At 36.7% G+C, this 22,941-nt stretch overlaps 1 protein-coding gene across 6 annotated transcripts in view; it reads right to left on the reverse strand.

Moving 5' to 3' along the window:
• Window positions 1-22,941, reverse strand: part of CDH10 (cadherin 10) — a 93,943-nt gene that overhangs the window by 46,172 nt on the left and 24,830 nt on the right. For 5 of the 6 annotated variants that reach the window (XM_030496577.1, XM_030496596.1, XM_030496569.1 and 2 more), the window contains exon 2: window positions 7,886-8,262. In XM_030496577.1, coding sequence (XP_030352437.1) covers window positions 7,886-8,116 — 231 coding nt within the window. In that variant the 5' untranslated portion in view covers window positions 8,117-8,262. Of the gene's footprint in view, window positions 1-7,885; window positions 8,263-14,969; window positions 14,982-22,941 lie in introns of those variants that run through there. The other variant, XM_030496585.1, reaches the window with a different exon arrangement.

Consider the following 22,941-nt stretch of genomic DNA (forward strand, 5'->3'; position numbering starts at 1 on the left):
TATGAACCTGGAACAGGCACTGATTTCATTGCCAGTGAAGATTTGGTGCAGATACAAACCTGGAACTGAGGAGAGATGACAATGGACCCTACACGATTCAGTGTGAATCAAGCAGAAGCCACTTTATTGTTCCCACGATCCCTTTATATATAGAGTTTTCTATCTCTACATGCGGTCACACGCCCTTTGATTGGTAAGAGCCCTCTTGCACGAGGCAATCACGCGGCTCGGTAAGTGTCCTTATTGGATCACCTAATTCCTGGTGTTCTTCCCATGTATCCGACTGCAGATGTTTTCTTCCTCTTATCTTCTTCTTGGTATGCAGCTACGTGTTTAGAAGAAGCTCTCTGATGGCTGGTTCACATCCTCTTATCTTCTTCTTGGTATCGGCTGCATGCTTAGAAGAGGCCCTCATATGGCTGGCTCATCACATGTCCACTGTCCTCCAAATACAACCCCACATGGAACCATGGCATTTCCCCTCTTTCACCATACCAGTTGTTAAAGAAGGCATATCCATTTGTTTAAAACTAGATTAGCACTCTTAGCCAGAGTTTTTCCCTAGCAGCACCCATGCAGGCATTGGCAACCTCTGAGCTCTCTTCCTTGTGTCCAACTTACACAGTAATAAAAACATGCAACACACTGCCTTTCAGTTCTGTCAAAACAGATATTCTCTGCTAAGATAGTTTGGATGACACCACTGTTAGACTTTTTCATCTTTTTTGGTTTACTGTTTTCATTTTTCTATCCTTGCCTATATTCTTCCTTCCCTTCTTCCTTTCTTTCCAATGTGTGCTATAGCGCAGAAACATAGAATCATGGAATGGTCTGTGTTGGAGGGGACCTTAAATATCATGTAGTTCCAAACCCCCTGCCATGGTCGCAACATTCTGCTAGACCATGTTGTTCATAGCTCCAGCCAACCTGGCCTTGAACACTGCCAGGGAGCGGGCATCCAGAACTTCTAAGGGCAACCTGTTCCAGTGTCTCACCAACCTCACAGTAAAAAATTTCTTTCTTTTATCTAATCTACATCTACACTTCTGCAGCTTAATGCCATTCCCCCTTGTCTTATCACTGCTGGGTCTTATAAAAAGTCCCTCTCCAGATTTCTTGTATGCCCCCTTTAGGTACTGGAAGGCTGCTATAAGGTCTCCCCCAAGCCTTCCAGTCTCCAAGCTGAACAAGCCCTTCTCTCTCAGCTTGTCTCCATAGCAGAGGTGCTCCAACCCTCTAATCGTCTTGGTGGCCCTCCTCTGGACTTGCTTGAGCAGGTCCACATCCCTCTTGTGTTGGGGGCCCCAGAGCTGAACGCAGTACTGCAGGTGGGGTCTCACCAGAGCAGAGTAGAGGGGGACAATCACTTCTTTCGACCTGCTGGTCATGCTTCTTTTGATGCAGCCCAGGATGCAACTGGTTTTCTGGACTGCTCGCACCCACTGAGCTTCTCATCAACCAACACCCTCAAGTCCTTCTTCTCAGGACTACTGTCAATCCAGTCTCTTCCAAGCCTGTATTTTTTCTTGGGATGGCCCCAGTGCAGGACCTTCCACTTGACCTTGTTGAACTTCATGAGATTTGCACTGGCCCACCTCTCAAGCCTTTCAAGGTCCCTTGAATTACATCCCTTCCCTCCAGCTTGGTGTTGTCAACAAATTTGCCGAGGGCACACTCAATCCCATTGTCCATGTCACTGACAAAGATGTTGAACAGTGCCAGTCCCAATACCAACACCTGAGGAACACCACTCACCACTGGTCTCCACTTGGACATTGAGCTGTTAACCACAGCTGTCTGAGTGCAACCATCCAGCCAATTCCTTATTCATCAAGCGGTCCAGCCATCAAATCCATGCTTCTCCAGTTTAGGGACAAGGACGTTGTCTGGGACAGTGTCAAATGCTTTGCACATCCAGGTAGGTGATGTCAGTCACTCTTCCTTATCCACCAATGCTGTAACCATGTTGTAGAAGGCCACCAAATTTGTTAGGTGTGAACTGACCTTAGTGAAACCATATTGGCTGTCACCAATCACCTCCTTATTGTCCATGTGCCTTAGCATAGTTTCCAGGAGGATCTGCTCCAGGATCTTCCTGGACACTGAGATGAGACTGACCAGTCTTCAGTTCCCCAAGTCTTCCTTTTCTACTTTTTTTAAAATAGGGGTTACATTTCCCCTTTTCCAGTCAGTGGGAACTTCACTGGACTGCCACAGCTTCTCAAATATGATGTATAATGTCCTGGCAACTTCATCAGCCAGTTCCCTCAGGACCCATGGGTGCATCTTATCAGGTCCCATTGACTTGTGCACCTTTAAGTTCCTTAGATGGTCTTGAACCTGATATTCTCCTACTGCAGGTTGTTCTTCATTCTCCCAGTCACTGCGTTTGCCTTCTGTGATTTGGTATCTCCTTTAATACATCACTTGCCAGTTTGAGCTACCAGTATCTGATGAAGCTCCACTAGTTTTATGAAACATGTCTATTGCAATGTTAAGTGTTTCTGGTTGGATGAACGTCCTCTGGTTGGATGAACGTTGGATAAAGTCCTATTGACTGTATCATTTTTGAGAAAAAGCACAATCCCAAAGCAGTCTGCCTGCTTCGTCTGCGAGGACAGATTTTAAGCAGAGAAGCATTCAATACATCCATCATTTCTCCTTAAAAGAACAAATACTGACACTGAACTCTCTGAGTGAGGCAAGTTCCACTTGGAATGTCTTGGAACATCTACCCTCATCTCTGTTGGATATGTCCTTAACCCAGTAATCCATTCCAGTGCTATTTTACTGTGAAGCACTGGAGTTTCACTGGAGTTTCTGTTCTTCTTCACCCCTTCCAGTAAAGATTTGTCAGTCTAAAGAGGCAACTGGGAATTCTCACTTGGGTGTTTTGTTTACAGTGCCTGGCACATATGAGCAAAATTACCATCAGATAATTTGGACATTGGGGATTGGGGTTCATCCCCTTAAGCAGTTGGCTTGAGTATGCCTTGTGTATGCCTTACCCAAATTACTTAACTCCTCTTCCCTTGTTTCCAGACAATACTTTTAAGAAGCTCATATGCATATCTGTCCAAGTCTGGGAATCCACAGCCTTCAAACAAATACGTCTGGCTTTGGATTCATGGTGGCTTCTTCAGTCTTCACTAAAAGACTGGTGGATACTACAAAGCCTTTGCATTCCTCAACAACTGTTAATTCTGTCTTCTGCCATCCAGCAAAAACCAGTGTCTTGTAGGTATACATCCAGTACTGTAGCTAACAAATAATTCATTCTTTATGCGAATAAAAACTTACTATTCAGCCAGATCAGCTCTTTGCCACCAACCAGTACCTTCTGCTGCTGTTTAATGAAGCAAGAGGTCAGAAACTCCAAAATACACTGAGGTTTCCAAAGAAATAGTCCATTTGCAAAAATAAATTATAAACCCTCTACTCTAAAATTTCAATTTAGAGTAATTGATAAATCTAATGAGTTATAAACTCCCTACTAAGCTGTATTCCAAAAGAGTTTGAGAAAGAATTTCATCTCAGAGCTCACTGAGAATCAGTGAGCCTCCTGGACAATCTTACAGAAAGCTTTTAATGCCTCTGTTATGGAAGAACAATGGTTGTTCTCATGTTTGGAGAAGCCATTGTAGCTCCTGTGTTCTGGACTACAAGAAAAGGTAGGAAGGAACCAGTCCTTCAAAAAGAAAAGAAATTGAATCATATTTCTTGATCTGTGCTAAAATATCTACAAGCAATGGACCTCCAAAAGCCAGCTTCCATATCCTTGCCAAAAATTGGTGCGTTAAATAACCCTCTTCACAGCCTATGTGTTAAGTCTTGCTGAGAAAGACATGAATTTCTAAATGTTGCTGTTCCTCAAGTGTCAATTTCACCCCAGTGCAGTAACTTCAATGAGTGAAGATTTTTGAAGATGATACACAAGCTGTGAACAGCTTGCTTTCTGCATTCAGTAGAGTTACACCAAAAAATAAATAAAATTAAAATCCCAAAAGGACACCATTAAAGGACAAGCTGTCCTCTTTCACCTTTGCAGCTGAGTCCTAGACACAGCAGATCACAATTCATTTATTCAATTTGCAGAGTATCTTCACTCCCTTTCCCATTCTCCTTTATTGATCCCTGCCACAGGAATCTGCTCTAGCTGAAAATTCGACCTCTACAGAACTTCAGAGCCACAGAGCTGATTTCATTCTCCTGAAAGGGAAAGCATTTTATGCTTCTTCACACTAAATATTAAGCCTGTGTATGAGTACTTTCAATTAAAAATCCTACTCTTTAGTCTTTCATGATACCAAAGGTCTTTACAAAATAAAGAGTTATGATAGAAACACTCTTCAGGAATCAAAGTACAGAAGTTTTTAAAAGGGTTTGGTAAGTCTTCATCTGACCACTACAACAGGAAGACTTCCCTAGGATAGGGGTTTTTTTTTGTGTGCCCCACTTGATGGTGAACCCTCTGAAATCAAGACAGCATAGTCTTTTGTATTACCCTTTCCAAACAAGTATTTTTCATAGCTGCTTCATCAGAAAGAAAAGTCCAGTCAGAATTCCTGCCCAGTATAGTTTCTGGCTTTCATTTCTCGCAGGAAATTATTTGTTTAATCTTTCTTTAAAATTGACTGTTTCTCCAACAGCAACAACTCTATGCACGTCTGATCTTAGCTAATCTTTATCCTTGTATGTTGACAGAACATGGACTTTCAGGAAAATGCATCTTTTTACCTCTGATGTTGCTAAATTCTATCTAAAATATTTATAATTGGAATATGGACTATATGAAGCAATACTAAGCAACACATGCAAAAATTCATATAAATTTACATGCAGGGGTTTTTTTTTTGAGATACTAAAAACTACTGCATTGTAACTAAGAACTTCAGTCTCTCAGAGTACTGAAAAATTCATGTCAGATGACCCTTTGATGATGCAATAAAACTACTAGGATAAAAATTTCTGGAAAATGTCACTATCTATCTCAGAAAGCAAACTGGAAAGAAAAGTATCTGCAAGAATGAAACAAATGGCCAGATCTGGTGAAATTATAAGGAAGAAAAATAAATTTTAATGTGGATGAAGAATTTATTTGTAAATTTAATTTTGAATGACTACAGATTGAGACGTTGTTAGTACACAATAGTGGTTACTTTAGGTGACAACTATTAGAGTATAAATTTTAGATTTAAAAGATATTGTTTTCTGGATATATCTAAAATAAAATGAAGTTTTTCTGAACAAGTTTGAAAATGTGTAACTCTTTGTAATTGCCCCACTTTATTTGAAAAATAATAAATGGGCTTTGAAACTATATACCTCAAATAAGAATAAAATGGCTTTTCTGATATGAGGCTTAAGCTTCTTTTTGAACATCCCTGCATTGTTTCTCTGAAATTGAGAAAAGTTCTTTTTCTCAGAATTACTGTCTTCTAGTATATTTTTGCAAAGATAGCTCAAAAATAAACTGTGTAACACATATATAGGTCTGGTTTCCCATGCTATTTTTATGGCTTCAACCTTTACTAGAAACTACAGTTGCAATTATTATTTGAAGTTCTGCATATATAAAATTCACTCATATTGTTTTGATTTCTATCCTCAGGATCCTGTGTATTACATAAAGGAAAGGATGACCATCCTCCTTTCTTATAATAGTAAAAATAATAAATACTGACCTGAAGAAACCAGTGAATGCCCATAATCAGTCAATATGTACAGTGCCACCATTTCACAAGCATGGTTGACTTAAACAAGGAACTCTTCAGCTATTATGAGATTACCTATTCCATTCATTCATTGAACCTCATTTCCATCATATTATTCTAGATAACAACTTCAAGTCAACTTAAAGAGTGAATAAATTAATGCATAAATTACATAGTAAATTGTAGATACTGGTTTCAAGAGTAATGTGATATTCAACAATTTCTAAACTCCCTTGCTCAAATTAAAACTTTTTTTGTTCTAAGCAGAGAAAAAAAGGTGAAAGCGTAGTCTTGATTACTCCTCAAGTTTCTTTATTTGCCATTTTATCTATCTTTACTTATCACTTCCCATTTGCAGACACTTATTTTCTCTCAAAGTAGTTCTGTGTTTATCAACATCCCTCTCTCTTTTTCTAATGCAGATGAGTTAGCCTATAAAAATGTTAACCATTTTCTCTCTAAAGAGTCTTCCTTCACTTATCATGAGTGGAAGAAAATTACTAAGTAACAACACTCACACTTTATGACTTGGGATCATAAATATTCAAAAATAATGCAAGAAGAAAAAGCAATCAGCAGGTTTTTAAAGGAGCCTAAGTTATTTGAATTTCAGGGTGCCCTGCAAAACTATTTATTTCCTGGGACTTCTGGAAGCAATATGCTTCCAAATACAATAACATTGTGTTTTGGTACAGTCACATGTCTCATTTTATAGGCAAGGTCAATTTTCATAAGCTATCAATCTGGACTAGATACATTGGAACACTTGGGAGGCATGACTTTACAATTGCTAAGTGTATGAAATAAATATAAGGATTATTTGCAAGGCTTTGGAAATGGTTATATCATTTAAATGCTGGTGCTAAAATTACAGACAAAGCAACGAATAAAAAGTGGAAACAAAAAGGCGGTTTACTCCTTCATAAGCTTGCACTCTTCAATTTTTACTTAGTACTTAAATCTTCTAAATTTCAATATGCATTTCCTTTCTCAATCCCCACAACATTCTTAGTCCTTTCAGGAAACATAATTGCTGGGCTGCATCAAAAGATGCTGGGCTGCATCAAGAGGATCATGACCTGTAAGTCAAGGGAGGTGATTCTCCCCCTCTGCTCTGGTGAGACCTCACCTGCAGTACTGTGTTCAGCTCTGGGGCACTCAACGCAAAAGGGATGTGGACCTGCCCAAGCAAGTCCAGAGGAGGGCCACAAAGATGATCAGAGGGCTGAAGAACCTCGCTATGAAGACAGGTTGAGAGAGGTGGGATTGTTCAGCCTGAAGACTAGAAGGCTCAGGGGAGACCTTATAGCAGCCTTCCAGTACCTAAAGGTGACCTACAAGAAGTCTGGAGAGGGACTTTTTACAAGGGCATGTAGAGATAGGACAAGTGGAATGTTTTTAAACTGAAAGAAGGTAGATTTAGATTAGACATTAGGAAGAAATTCTTTATCGCGAAGGTGGTGAGGCACTGGAGCAGGTTGCCCAGAGAAGTTCTGGATGCCTCATCCCTGGAAGTGTTGAAGGCCAGGTTGACTGGGGCTTTGAGCAACATGGTCTTGTTCAGTATGTCCCTGCCCATGGCAGGAGGGTTGGAACTAGATGATATTTAAGGCCCCTTCCAACCCTAACTGTTCTATGATTTTATAATATAATAATATAAACATAACATAACATATAACATAACAATCCCATGCACCAGTACATGCTGGGGCCCAAATGGATGGAAAGCAGTTTTGCAGAAGAACCTTGGAGTCCTTGTAGACAGCAAGCATGAATCAGCAATTTGCCCTTGCAGCAAATAAGGTCAACAGCACCCTGGACTCCATTAGGAAAAGCATCACCAGGAGATCAAGAGAGATGATCCTTCCTCTCTGCTCTGCCCTAGTGAGACACATCTGGAGTGCTGTGTCCAACTCTGAGTCCAGCAAAAGGCCACTAAGTTGATTAAGGGACTGGAGCATTTTTCATAGTCTTCATTGATTTCATTCAAATATTTCCGAGTAAATTTAACTAACAATATTAATTTCATGATTGTAGCACAACAAGCGAAATATATATATATTGTCTGGAAATTTGCTTCTTACGCATTAGAATAAAACATAGAAACAAGGGTTCTCTAGAAAGATTAAGTAAATTTGACAATTATACAGAAATCTTAATGAGAAACTTACCTTGCCTACATACTGATAATCAGATCCTGTATATTCCTCTAAAAGAAAAAACTGGTTCCACATCCAGCCTCGCTTCTGGCGGTGAATTGTTTTTCCATCAATCCTGGATGCATGTGCTCCAAAGCTTTTAGGTCTGAGATCAGAAGTCCTTCTGAACAGCATTTCTGTGTGGCAGGGATGTGGCAGCCACATCCAGAGCAGTAGAAGTAGCAGGACTTGCTGTATTGTCATAGTTCTCCACTGCTGAACTTCTTCAAGCTGGTCAGTAATGGAGTCTACAGTTTTGTTTTCTGAACTTGCTTTTGATGTCTCTAGTTGCTGATGCAGCCAAGCAGTTTCCAGCAACTCATTTCTGAACTGTATGAAGTAACCAACTCCTGAAATTAAACAGAGAAGAGACAATGTAAGTTGAAATGCATTCACTCCCTAGTGTCCAACATCCCTGCTGCTGTATCCTCCAAATACAACACATTATGACATAGAATGCAACCTGGTTAGGAATATAAAGGTTATCCAGATAGGCAGAACACTGCAAATATGTTAGGTAGCTGCTGCCAAAACACCTCCTAAGAAAAAGTAACAGTGCCAAGAGATGATCAACTATTTCCCTATTAAAAACTTTCAATTTAGAAACTTCTAGGAGTGTTCTTTATATAGACTGTGGATTTAATATTGCTGAAACTTGCACATTAAATACTGCTCCCTTTGCTTCAAATGTTTTCCACCTGATTTGATTTACATGAATTCCAGTGTTTTATTAACCTTACTATCAAGAGAACTGAAAAGCCAACACAAAGTCATTTTAGAAATTATGAAATGGTAAAACACCAGTTCTTCGGGGTATTTTAAATGGTGAAAGACAACATCATATGCATCAGAAGTAACACAGCATGACAAGAAGGAAACTATTAAATACAAAAACTTCTTGAGATGATCTTGCAATATGGAGTGATGCAAAGCCTTAAAAAGTAGGAAGTGTTTAAAAAATGAGGGCATTTTTTTGCAAGTATCCTCAATTTTGGATAGTACTGAAATTAATCTCATTGTGGGAAATGCTATTGCAGAGAAAAGGCAAGCCTCCCCTAACTCATTTTTGTTTTGTCTCCACTTTTTTTTCTTTTTTGTTTTGTCTTCTTTTTTTTTTTCCTTCTGATAGAACCATGAGATGTTATTTCAGCAAGACAAATTTAGCCAAGTTCTCTTCACTTCTGTCCCAGATCATTTGGTAATGTTTTGATTCTGTATGGCAGGGATGTAATCATGAAAACCTCATTTGTCATCTTAGTAGGGTATACTTTCTGTAAGTTTTAATCAGAGTTGTTTGGATTTATTTCTTTTAGCATGTCCACAGAAAACAAAATGCATGGATGGTGGTGGCAGTTCCTTGTATGTTTTTCCACATGTGGCACAAAACTCAAGTAGTAAAAAGCTTGGGTTGTTTTTTTCGCTTCTTTTCTGATTTTGATAGATAAGTAACATTGTACACAGCAATCCCATCTGTCTCCTGCTTTCAATAACATTATGTATAGCTCACTATCATCTTAAATATTTTTGATTTTTCAAAGTAGAGCTATGTAAAACTTCGGGTTTTTTGAAAAGGAGACATATTTTCTTTGTAGCTTTTTTTTTTCCCCACTTTCTTATTGCTATCAGTATATATCTTCCATTATTCACATATTATTATTTGATGTAGAAGTGTTGTTAAATTCCTCTTGGGAAATAATGCTTCAGTATTAGGAGTTGTTATTGAATTTCCTTCATGTTAAATTAGGTCAGCAGAATGAAAACTCAGATGAAATTTGTTAAAGTTACAAAAGCAGCTAATGCACATGGACTTCGCAAGCATGGCTGCATAATGGATGTACGTACCACTAAGGTCTTTTCCCTCCGTTGAGACTCCTGGTGAAATTCAGCTTCCTGCTTTAGATGCAATGATTTTTATAGTAATCTACACTAAAGCAATGAAACATTTACCTTTAAAAATAAGATAGCAAACAAGGAAAAAACAGACTGAAGTAATAACAATTAAATAAAAAGCACTGGAATAAAGAAAATGTTTAAAGAGAATTAGATGAAGGAAACCTTTTAATATTTAACAGCAGAAAATAGACAGAAGTCCCAGTTCTGTAATACATTGCATATTTGGTTCTCTACTACCCTGCCAGAGCTGGAACAGTCAGTGGAGGAAGATAAATTTATTATTTTATTTTAATTCTCTGGAAAACTAATTGGAAAAAATGTCTAAATTTTGGTGAAAATCTTATCTTAGAAGAGGGTCTGAGAACTCAGCGGAATTCTAATATTTTTGCTGGCTTCAAGTAAGTTTTTTTTTAAAGAACTGAAATAATTTTAAAGAGGTTAAATAGTTTTAAATGAAACTACTTCACCAGTTGTTCTCATCAAATCTCTCTCTACTACTTCTTCCAGAAGAGCACTTCTCAACTTTTTCCCACAATAGAAAAGAAAAAAAGAAAATCACTAATGTATTTTTTTAATTAAAGCTTTCTTTTTTTTTTTTAATTAAAGCATATCAGATATGTGCAACGTTCCATATTTCTGTCCTTCTAAATAATATAAAACTTACTACAGAGGAATACTGTGCTCAACTTTGCTCTAGTTTATATAAAATTTTGTTTTGGAATTATTTTTACTAAATTTTCTTGGTTCGATCTCTAGTAGGGAGGAAATGGATCAATCATCACTGAAGCTATTAATCATGACACCATTAGCTTTCAGCTAACAATTTTAAGACAATTAGGCCATTCTCCTTTTCCACAGCTTAATCACTTCTGCATCTCTCAGAACTTAGAAGAAAACGTTTTATCGCATCTGCAACTGTATTCATGTGATTTCAAATGTAATTTTTGCAAAATTTGGAAAATACATTTTGCTTACTCAGTAATGCAACCCCTATAGTAATACTAAACCATATTCATACCTTTGAAACTCATGAGATTTAACTGACATCTAAGATGGGCCAGGAGCGCCTCTAACTGATGGACTTCTCCTCAGACTTCCATTTACTGGTTGCTCCATGAGGAGTTCTTTCTTTTGCAAACTATTTCCTCCTTTTGGCTGTCTTTCTACATTAATTTATAGCTTCTTTTGGAAGTCAGCAGAACTAAATTTAAAACGAATAGATAAAGTAAGGAAAAAATCAAAAGCTTGTATATATATATATATGGTGGGGTTTTTTTACTCCAGAAATGTTATTAAACTCCTGTCTTGTGAAGAGCAGATTTGAACTGCAAAAAATTTTACTTGGGATAGCTGCCATTTATGAATTTTGTCCTGTATTTAACCTTGGTCAAACTTGAACTGAATTTTAATTGCATAACATTTGAAAAAGCTTGTTTAAAGAAAGATACTTATGCACTGCCATTTCTGTTTTCGCCATTTCTGTTTCAGTTGGGAGCTATTATCCATTTACATCTCTAATCTTGTCTTTCAGTCCTTTTTGCTATGTTTGCACAAAAGAAAGATATTTCTGGAACTGAAGATGATTCATGACAAATTAGGTTAAACTACATTGGAATTTTATGAGGAGAACAATCTTTAATTTTATTATAATGGAAGACACAAGCATATTTTGTTGTTGTTTTGTTCTTGCTCTGCAGAGGTGACACCAATAGAGCTATTCTTATCTAGAGCCACAGTGAAAAACTCCTCTTATTTTCTGCTCCATTTCTTAAAATCTTTGGTCCCTTTCCAACCTCAGCATAAAGCTGCTACCACAGGCTGCAGAGCCTCTTTCACAGTGTCTACAGCCATTAGCCATACGACACAATTGCTATCATTTTGGTTGCCTCCTTGTAGGAGGTAACTTGGTAACGTGCCTCTATATCTCATTAGAACTCTGTCTCCTGGCTTATGATGTATTACATGAAATTAAACAATCTGTCTAGGTTTTGAAAAAATAAGAACTATTTAACAATAAAAATAGAAGTAGGAAGGCAGCTAAGTGCAGAAAAAGCTGAGTTTTCAATAAGCCTGAGAAGAATCTCCAGCTCAGCTAATTTAGTTCTTTTGACATATTTGCCATCTCTTTATCAAGACCAGGAATAAAGTTATAATGATTTAGAGCATAGTATGATGAACAAGTTCTTTAAACAGACATCTCTGCAAGAGACTCTTAGTGAAAACACTACAAAATATTTCCCTCTGTAAGTGTAACTTACAGGTGTAAATTATCTGTTAAGAGAAAAAGACAATAACAAAAGACAATAATAATTTTTATAAAGATTTTTAAGTCTACTTGAAGCAAACTAATGAGATCTTTCAAACTATAAATTCTTTATGGATATTCTAATCTCATCATTCCTTGTATCATAGGTTTATGTTCCTTGCTTTATATATTATATCCCAATGAAGTTGTCTAAAGCTGTTCATAATTTAATTACCTAGTTCTGAACTAGGGAGATAATTGGCAAATTGTAAGCTGCTTATTTCATAGCCTCCAGTGGAACACTTACACACTGCAGTGACCACGCTTTGAGTTATTAAATTATAACATGAATTTGCAAAGTAGTCAGCTATACCTTTGAACTTTAGAACTTGGTCATTTTTATGAAGTCCTGCAACCTCGGATCCACTTAGGAATCTGAATTACGTATGTACAGTTTGATGCTAAACTAAAAAAAAAAAAAAAAAGCAACTCATTTCAGGAATTATGTATTTTAATTAGTAATACTAAATCATATTTTACAATCATCAAAACTACTTCACTCAAATAAGAGTTTTTCATACTATTTTCATAGTTCATTGGAGAAAAGACTGAAAAACAAGCAGAGGAAACAGAGGAAAGGGAAATACTGAGAATTATAACTTTTCCGACGAAAGTTAAGTAATATTTTGGGCAACAGAGAGATTACATAGGAACATACTTTATGTCTTATTTTTAAGCATATTTATATAGTACAAATCCCAATTGTTTTTACAAAAACAAGTTAACATGCGCTATACTGATTTCAAAGTGAAAGGTTAAAGATTCAGTCTACCTTCCACTGGTAGTTCACAAATGTGATACCCAAAGAAATGGATAAAATAACCCCAACCAGACACTAAACTGAGGAGGAAGAAAACATTAACACCTCACTCTTCTCAGCTCCCCTGCAGTGGGGAACATTGTCCTCCTCCCCATACGGGTCTTTAGATCTCTCACCACAACCCTTCCATGTCCTTTTTAAGGAAGACTGATACCCTCAGTCTTAAGACATAGCAGGACACTGAAAGCGTGAGCAAAACAGAGAAAAGGCAACAACTACAAAAGCACCAGAATTAAAATTCAAAGTATTCCCCAAAAATAAATGAAATGTGCAGGATATTATTTTTAAAAAAGTCAAAAGGTCATAATAGGTTGCACAACATAGGAATAAACTACCTAGGCACTGTTCTGGAGAAAATTGAGGAATAGGAGTATAATAGTTCTGAAACATTCTCAACATGGTGGATTTCTTTCCACTCATCTTTAAAAAAAATAAAAGGGGAAAATGAGATATGTGAGCAGGAATATTATTCTTAAGAAGTATAAAACAATCCTCCCTCTCCACTAATTTCAAATCCTCTGTCCAGGTTTGAACATCACAGAACCAACATGTAGATAATCAGAAATTAGGCTAACATCGAAACGTTTAGGAAAAAAGTGCAATTTTTGAGGAAAGAACAACTACATCTATTTACTTACTCTACATGAAGAAAAAAAGATGAAGAAGGTGGTAAGACTGGTTTTCAGAAACACTGCTGAAAATAAGAAATTATTCTCAATGCACACCATAGTTAAAGCAACTGATTTCAATCACAACAATGATGATTTAGGTTATGCATTAAGAAAAACTTCCTGTACATTTGCTGTGGTAGTCAGCAGCCAAAAGGAGATGTGACTTAAGGTTTGGAAGAGCCGTCTGAACAAACTGCAGTCTGGCTGCCTGCAGCTCATGTGACCAGAGGGTTTCTCAACATCTGCTAAATCTTCAACCTGAAAATGCTATCCCATCTTTTTCCCTGCCATTATTTCTCCTCATCATGTCTTCCTACATCCAATGTCACTGTTACCAGTGGCCATCCTGTTCTCCTGTATATGAATATCTATTTATTCATTACAGCTCAACCCAACCCCATCCTTTTCCATTTATCTGATTTCATCTCAAAAGCATCTGCAGATTTACTGTTGTGGGTTGAAAGTGACTTAAATTCTCTTGCTTGCCAGCCAGCATAGCATGGTTTTCCACAACAGATAATACAGTCCTAGCCACACAGTTCCCACCCATTTTATGAGGTCTGTCCTATTCCTCTGAGTCTCCCTCTGTGAGATTTTGGAGTTGCATTTCTCCCATCAATTGTCTGCTATATTCTCCCAGATAAAGAGTGAATTTAGCTCTTTCCTACTCTAACTTGAATTCACCCCAGGTACCCCATGCTAAATGATTATCCCCTTTGTGCTTAGCCCATGTCCACGCAGCCTTCTAAAACATCCATATTCCATTATTTAATTTTTTTTTTTATGAAGAAGGTAGTCCTCTACTTTATTTATTGAAAAAACAATAGAAATCCCACTATAGCTAACAGTATTTGATTATACTTTTCCCTTTCTTTCTTTGCTTATTTAATAAAAAAATAAAAAAACCAACCAACCAACCAAACAAAAAAACCCAAAAAACACAACAACAAAAACCACCCCCCAAAACACCTCTCACAATTAAACAATCAAACAAACAACTGTTCTGATATCCAGCGTGCATGCTAGGGGAAGGGGAGAAGAAAGTGATGGTAGAGAGGAGGACAGTGATTGCTTCTGATGGGAAGCAGCAAAAAAACAAGTTTCAGAATATTTTCTTCTCTGAAGAAGTATGAAATAGGAGGGGGAAAGTGATCTATCAGAGAAAGTAATTTTCATCTCTGTAACATTTGAATTTAGACACAAGAGCATATGCTAAAGAGATTTTGTTAACACCCCATTTTGTTTTTTCTCATTCATTACCTTCCATCTTTGACAGACCAAGATTTTTCTGGAAAAGATCAGAAAATTCTGTCTCAATATTGCCAAAAGCCCAAACCAAGAGATCATTGAATACCTAGACCTGGGGACTTTATATTCTTTCTCCCTGTACTGAAGGGTTTTCCCAAACAGGGTGAATTGCAACGAATAATGCCAAAGAGTTACGAAAAAGACATTCTTTTCCTTCAGGGCAGGTGGAATTTTAAATCTGCTAGTCTTTGCAACCCAATGCTTTCACCTGCCTGCAAACTGTAAGCCTTATTAGAGAAACAGAATAAGCACAGAAGTGTGCCAAATATCTAAAAACTCACCATAACCTCATCAGGAGTTTTTGTCTTCAGCTGAGCCTGAAACCTCACAGCTTCAGAGAGCAGAGGCAGTTCACTAAAGCATAAAGAATTGGGGCATTGAGAGACCGTGCCTGCTTAGAAAACTGTGTAATTTAATAAAGTGTTCATTGATGTCTACACAGTGGCTCCTCAAACTTGTGTTAGTGCCTGTGCCTGCAGCATGGATAGTCACATTCCTGCTAATTAGATGATAGTAGAAGGATTATGTACTTTCTTAGCAGACAGGAAGAAATGGAAACAACCATTTCTCATGGAAACTCACAGTTGAAATGTAAGAGAGGGTCATATTTTAAGAACGTTTGTTAAAGCATATGACTGTATCTCTCACATTTATAAGAATAAAGTATTGAAAAATGCTCTTTAATATTCACCATAAACATTATATTTGACATTAAAAAAATAAATCTCAAATTACAAGAAGGTATATTTGAAATGCATTTGAAATTTTTAACTATAAATATTTCTTAAAGTGCTTGGAGTTTCACCTTGGTTTCAATGCCTTTATAATTATTTTAGCGTATTAAAAAGTGCTGCTATGGCTCTTTGTATCGTTATATGTAGCAAAGTAAAAGTCCCTTTATGGGGTGACTGCAGTTTGTTGGGCCAGGATGATCTGAAATTATGAAAAAAGACAAAATAAAAACAACAACTGCCAAAAAAAAAAAAAAAAAAAATCATAATTTCTTCACCATTAGTGAGTCAGAATTATAGAGCCCCCTTTATAAATTTTCTTATAAGTTATTTTAAAAGTTAAACCAGGACCAGGAACCTGTTAAGAATATACTATATATATGTACAGTGTATAGTAATCTGTAACCTGTTTTGCCTAACATTATACCATCTACAGTGCACTGCAAAAAGATGAAATATATCAGGTATTAAAATTAGGCAATATAAGATTCGATATTGCCTATGCAACGTGAAACTATCAGCTGTAGGAGATATGCATGATGATAAAAGCTAATTAGATCACATCCTACCTTTTCCCAAATGGTACTTGCTTTAAAAGAGTACACAGCGGGCTAAAGCTGACATCTTTTCAAAATCAGGTTTACACCATGGTTAAGTATAAAGACCTGCAATTCACATCTTTAAAAAATCACTTTTTGCCTATCTTAGTAATGAGAAGGCTGTGTCTTGACTAGTTTTGAAGAGATACCTGTTTTTAAGTAGCATATCACCCTTACAAGGCATGACATATGGGCACAATAAACTGGTGATGGATGTGGGTCAGGTCAAAACTTTGGAAGTAAGGAAATTTCCTCTTAAGAATGCTTCTGTGTACTGTAAAACTCCACCAGCACCGTAATTATACTGACTCTCAGAGAGCTCTTCACACTTGGTAAGCATCCTTTATACATATACTGGCACTGCTGTGTAAGAACATAGAGGTAGACACATTGATCAGATAGATGAAATCATGCATAATCTGACTATGGACTCCACACTTGAATCAAGACTCTTCTGAATGCCTCCCACAATAGCTTTATAGTGCTCGCTTTATATAAGCTCTATTACTGCCTCAGTCTTCAAGGTAAGAGAGATTAGGCCAACGCAATAGATTCTATTGGATTACCAATTTTAGCTGGAAAAGCCAGATCAACTTGTGGATTTCAGAAATATTCTCTGAGAAAATCTGATGATATTTAAGAATATGTTTGTATAGTGCAACTTTTCTGAACTTGTCTTTTGAGGTTGCTGTTGTCCTGGGTTCAGCTATAGCAGTCATTTTTCTCCTGCTTAGTAGCTGGTGCAGTGCTGTGTTTTTTAACTTTCAGCCTGGGAACAACGCTGATAACACCGATGTTTTTAGTTGTTGCTAAGTAATGTTTATTCCAACCAAGGACTTTCTCAGTCTCATGCTTTGCCAGGGAGGAGGGGAAGCCGGGAGGAAGCAGAGACAGGACACCTGACCCAAACTAGCCAAAGGGGTATTCCATACCACAGCACGTCATGCCCAGTATATAAACCGGGGGGAGTTACCCGGAAGGCCCAGATCACTGCTCGGGTCGGGCTGGGTATCGGTCGGCGGGTGGTGAGCAATTGTATCCTCTCCCCTTGTTATTTCACTAATCGTTATTATCATTGGTGGTAGCAGTAGTGGTTTTGTGTTATACCTTAGTTGCGGGACTGCTCTTATCTCAACCCGTGGGAGTTACATTCTTCCCGTTCTCCTCCCCATCCCTCCGGGAGCGGGGGGAGGAAGAAAGGGGGGGGGGGGGGGGAGTGAGCGAGCGGCTGTGTGGTTCTGAGTTACCGGCTGGGCTCAAACCACGACAGCTGTTTATACAGAGATGTACATGTTGGTTTCCTGTTTTCTATATGCTGTATTTTAATGGTCACATTTTTTGATGTCGACCGTAGCATCTGTGAAAATGCTAATAATATAGGACTATTACAGAGATAGCCTGTAGACAGTTATTGAATTTTTGATGAAGGCCAGTAAGGACGTGCCTACTTGTCCTGTTCAGATGTCATCTATGTAGAACACTGCTTGACAAAACAAATACTTAAAAATTATTATTTCAGTAAAAAAAATATTTACTGAAGAACACTTCCACTCCCCATCTCAATAATGCTAAGAGGAACTCTTCCCAACAAGAACACGCCTCCGGAGAAATAGGTCACCGAATTTTACAGTGCTTTTTCCCATAATGATGTAACACATTTCACACACTGTGATGTATGCTTTTCTGATAAATACATGGGTGGAAATCAGCAACCACCTTGAACTGGAATGAACTTGCACAGGTAATTGGTGAAAAGCTACATCTAGCTTCCAGAGGAGACATTTTTTCATTTTTTTCAAAGCAGCCATTCCATCTCTGATCTTTCACTCTTGATTTTCAAGGAAAACTGACAAAATACCTTTCAAAGATAAACCTGGAACAGAACTTCAAAACTCAGCTGGAAGCCAAAAACAATGGACTCAAATGAGTTTCTGGTTTTATTGAACTGTATAGTACATCTCTCTTCCCTTCCAACCTCTATATGTCTGCAGGTTATAAACTACCTAACTCTCCTGTTCCTTTGAGAGCTAAGTAGTATCTTTTTCTTTTTTCTTTTCTTTTTTTTTTTTTTTTTTTTAATTTTCAGCACCTTTTTCATTCTATTTCACTGGTGAAAATTATAAATATGTATATATGTTTTTCTTTACAGGGTTCATGTAGTTGATAGGTTCTAATTAAAATTAGATAAATTGTCCTCAAATTCTGTTTGGTCTTAAAGTCCATTTTTTCTATTTCAGATATAAAAAAGGGACACTATGCCTGAAAGAATTTAATTTTTTTCCAAATACAAACAGGCTAGTAAAATATTTTGACTTTATTAAAAAAGATGTATTTCATCTGTAAGTCCTTGGATCATTACTATTACAGCAACACTGGCAGTCATTGTAGCATTCATTACTGCTTCATCCAAGATGCAGAGAAGGAATATACCCTTTTCTATTATTCTACAGAACACAAAAATAAAATATTATTCTATTATTCTAGTCTGCTATTCTAGACTGTATGAATTAAAATCTCAGGCAAAGACAAAGTGGTCATCTGAGATTGCAGAGCAAGTGTGTGACAGGCAGGGAAGCAAACTGCATCTTTTGAAATCTCAAGGTACAATAGAGAGTGGTCTTTTATTCATCCTTTTCTGAGAAGCTCCTATTCTGTTTCCTGTACTTATTTACCCTGTTTCAATCCTGTTTGATGAGGTCATCAAGGTTGTGAATAGTAATAGACTTCCTATACTAGCCAAGTGAAATCATTCAGCTGCTCAGTGAGTGGGGGGATGTGGTAAACAAGAAAAAAAAAGTAAGCTTCTCCTACCTCTAGGATAAAGTATGCTCTGAAGAGCTATAAATACAGTGAAATTATTGTAGCTGTATGAATCAAGTAATAGAACATTGACATAATTGAGTGTGAGCTAATGAGCAACTAGAAAACGGAATAACAAGCAGAATTTCCTTAGTCCGTAGGAAGACTAACGATGTTTTATGGAAGTTAATCTATGGTATTAGGTGAGAGATGTACAGACCAAGATGTTACTTTCAAAAATGAATAAAAGTAATTTTAAAAAAGATGCTGGCTGTCATTAAAGTTTGTGAGGCTACATATGAGAAGATGAGGTTGGTAACCTATTAAAACATAAATGCCAAGGACTGATAAATAATAGGAGAATGAATGATACAGTGTATAAGGAACCCTTAGAGATATACAGGAGAGACATTGTTCTCCAGAAAGAAGTTGCTGAAAACTAGTATCACTGAAATAGTAAAAGTTTCATATGTACAGGTGACCAAAAACTGTCTATATCTGCTTTGCTGCCCCAAATGAAGAAACCTATGTGTCAGATGAAGTATTGAGTGCAGTTGTTTGGGTAAGCATGAGCAGGCTTTGCCTTCAAGAGATGTGAGATATGAGGCAAATTTAGGACAACATTTGTAATTAGTGCATGAGCAGTTGTATTTTGAAGGTCTAAGCATGGTTCGCAGTTTCTGGAGAATGAATAAACAATGCACATATTGTCAATCAGGACAAAGTAAAGAGTGAGAGGAAAAAAAGATGAGAAAATCAGGACCCTCGACTTCTTAATCTTCTCTTCCACCCTCAAACCTTGCTTAGCAGCAAGTAACGAAGTAGCAACATCCATGGTGTACAGCATAAAGATATTCCTGAGTAATGACATTTGCAAGTAGAGTGATCAGGTAGCAAGCAAGAAAGTAGCTCTGACTCAGGGTACAATTTAAAAGGAATTATTATCCCTACAGATGTGATATTAAATTTTCTCTCAGTTTGTCCTATGTCATCACATTAAGCCCATTAAAAATTTTTAATACAGGAAAGGAGGTTTTGTTTAAAGGGTGGGAGGGGGTTTTCCCCTAACATATTTTCTCTCCAAATTGTGACTTTGTTAACTCAAAAATCATTCACAAATTCAATACAGATGGCAGCTAACCAAGCAGAGATGTTAACCAAGACCATTCCTCTCCAGAAGACTGTTCCGATCACCAAGTCTTTCGACCTCTCACAGCCCCTCTCACTGAAATTATTCAACACTGTAGTCTTTTTCATAGTTGATGAAACATAGAAAAAAAGGTGAGAATGACAGCTGCCCAGCAGTCATGCCATTCAAGAATGTCTCAGAGGAAGAAAAAACAAAGCCAGACAGAATATCGTGTTATAGCTGTTGCTAATCTGCATTCTGGCAGTCTCTCACTGCTCTTGCCTTCTGCTCACAATGCCAATTAGTATTTCTAGGAACCACGCAAAAAAAATAAAACCATGCTTTCATCAGTAATTTCCAAGGTGCTAACACATTCTGAAAACATACTGTGAGACTTGCAAGACCTATTTTTTTCATGTAACAATCACAAAAGTCCAATTGCCCATGAATTTCAGGCTAACATCATTGTACTATTTAGGGTCTTGAAAACTTCAGTGGTCTAAATTTGTGTACACCTTAGCAGGCTGGCCATGATCCATCTGACAGAAAAAAATGTTCTCCTTCTTTTCCCTCTCCCCAAAGACCACTGGTATTGCTCTGAAATAATCATCCAACAGACTGTATTAAACTGTTTCACTGTACCTAACAGAATACGACCTGCATTGCCTACCAATTTTAGGTTTTTAGGTTTGGGGTTTTTTATTTATTTTTCTTTCCTTTTTTTTTTTTTTTTGTCAGAATGACATAGAGTACCATCTCCACAGTAAATGAACTTTATTTTGTAACATTCTCGAGTAAAAAGAATGAGGTTTCAGTATCATTTGCAGATAACTCAAGAAATTCTATACACAATTTGTTTGCAGTAGACAATTGAGAAAATGAAAGGACATTTCTATTTTGTGAGATTTTAGTATTTGTAAACAATGATTGGAAGGTGAGGATTACTTTGGTAACAGATGTTCCCTTTTTGTTCTTACAAGCTTTTGGCCAAGCAGTCTTCTAAGTTGGAACACTGAAATACAGCAAATTGGCAATCGGCAGGTAATATACAGCAGCTACAGTGCCTATCAGTGTATTATTTAAAGCTAGCATTTGCTGGAGAGTTTTCATCCTTTTCACTCAGAAGAAATGAGAAATTCTCCTTTTGGACAAAATAAAAAAAAAAAAAAGATTGAAGGAAAGGAAAAATATAGTCATATAAGCAAAGCAATAGTGTGCAATTATTTTTAAAAATCATCAGGAAGTAGGATAACATAAAAAGGTAAAGATAAAAAAAAGGTGGAGAAGTACAGATACACTTATATTATTTGACAGATTTTAATGTTACACCAGTTTCTTTCTCAGATGAATTCTGTGAGATAACCTCAATTTCATGAAAGGTTTTGGAATCAGGATTACAAAAGGAGAGCTCTTCAGACAGTAACAGTTTTATCACAAGTGCTACCTGAGAGGTGGTGGACAGCTTGTAAAGTTTTAAGTTACCCAGTTTGAGTGCAGTTACTTGTTTGTTTTGTTTCTACTTATGTATGCATGTGTGTATGCGTAAACTTTGCATAGAGATACTTACTCAGCAAAGCATATAATATTCCCACTGCTATATAAAGATAGAAAAGTTTCTGTTCTGAAGGGAAACTAAGAGAAAACTAAAAATATTCAAAACTTTGTTTTGCTTTTAAATTTATATTTTAGTCTTAATGCTGTTCAATATTCTGTTTTAAGTACACCCGCTGGGTTTTTTCTTTTTCTTTTTTTTTTTTCTGTAGCACTACAGTCACAAATTTGTTTTACATGGCTGTTGGAAACCTGTGTGTACAACCAATATTAACTGTTCAACCAATAATGACCAGCCCTCCACAGCCTTTGTGTTGCATCCAGTGAGATTATCTTTTGCCTAACAGCTCTCTTTAATCCAAACTGAAAATGCAAATCTGGAAAAGCATCTACTATGTAGAATCCTTTCTTGTCCTCACCACATCCAAAGTGACAATGAGTCTTCCTATTTCACTCAAATGATTCTCCACCTACACCCATAAGAGCCAGAAAACAATATACAAACATTGTATACATTGTAACAATTAGCTAGCTAGCAAACAACTAAAACAGGCTGCAAGACGATTTAAGAATACTGTATTACAATAGCAAGGTAACTGTCAGGGTTAAAGTGAAAATGGATTCATATATTAGAGGTTTATCCAATTCCTTCTTTTCTTAAACTAACAGATAATTAAAATTATATATTTCCACAAATACAGTTAGCTACAAAATCAATAATCTTTCTGCCAGATTTTGGTGTAGGGTTACACCTCAATGATTTATAGCAATATACCTGATCTATTATTAATTCTGTGGGTTTACCTAAGTAAAGAAATTATTTTATAATTATTTTATAATGCAAGCAGAATTTATGAGATTTTCCAACTTGTATTTTGAATCTAAGATTAATAAATTACTACTGTAATCTGAAACCAATTGTTTATAATTTAATTATAACTGCAATTCAATTAGGAGTTAAAGCATACTTCTGTGTGAAAAATACTCTTTATTTGTATTTAATTTTGCTGAATAATTATTGTCCAAGAGAAATACCAGACACTTAGATTATTGGATTTTTTTATATCTGTCAATTATTATCATTTTAGAAAGAAACAAAAAAAACCTGTTATATGTACAGCTAATAATTTAATTATTAGGGTTTTTTTAAACAGGAGTCTTTTTTTTTAAACTGAAAACAAATTATTAGTGGTTAATGATGTATTGATTGTCAAAGTTTACAG

Source organism: Strigops habroptila, chromosome 1 (assembly GCF_004027225.2).
Source record: "Strigops habroptila isolate Jane chromosome 1, bStrHab1.2.pri, whole genome shotgun sequence".
Lineage (NCBI taxonomy): Eukaryota > Metazoa > Chordata > Aves > Psittaciformes > Psittacidae > Strigops > Strigops habroptila.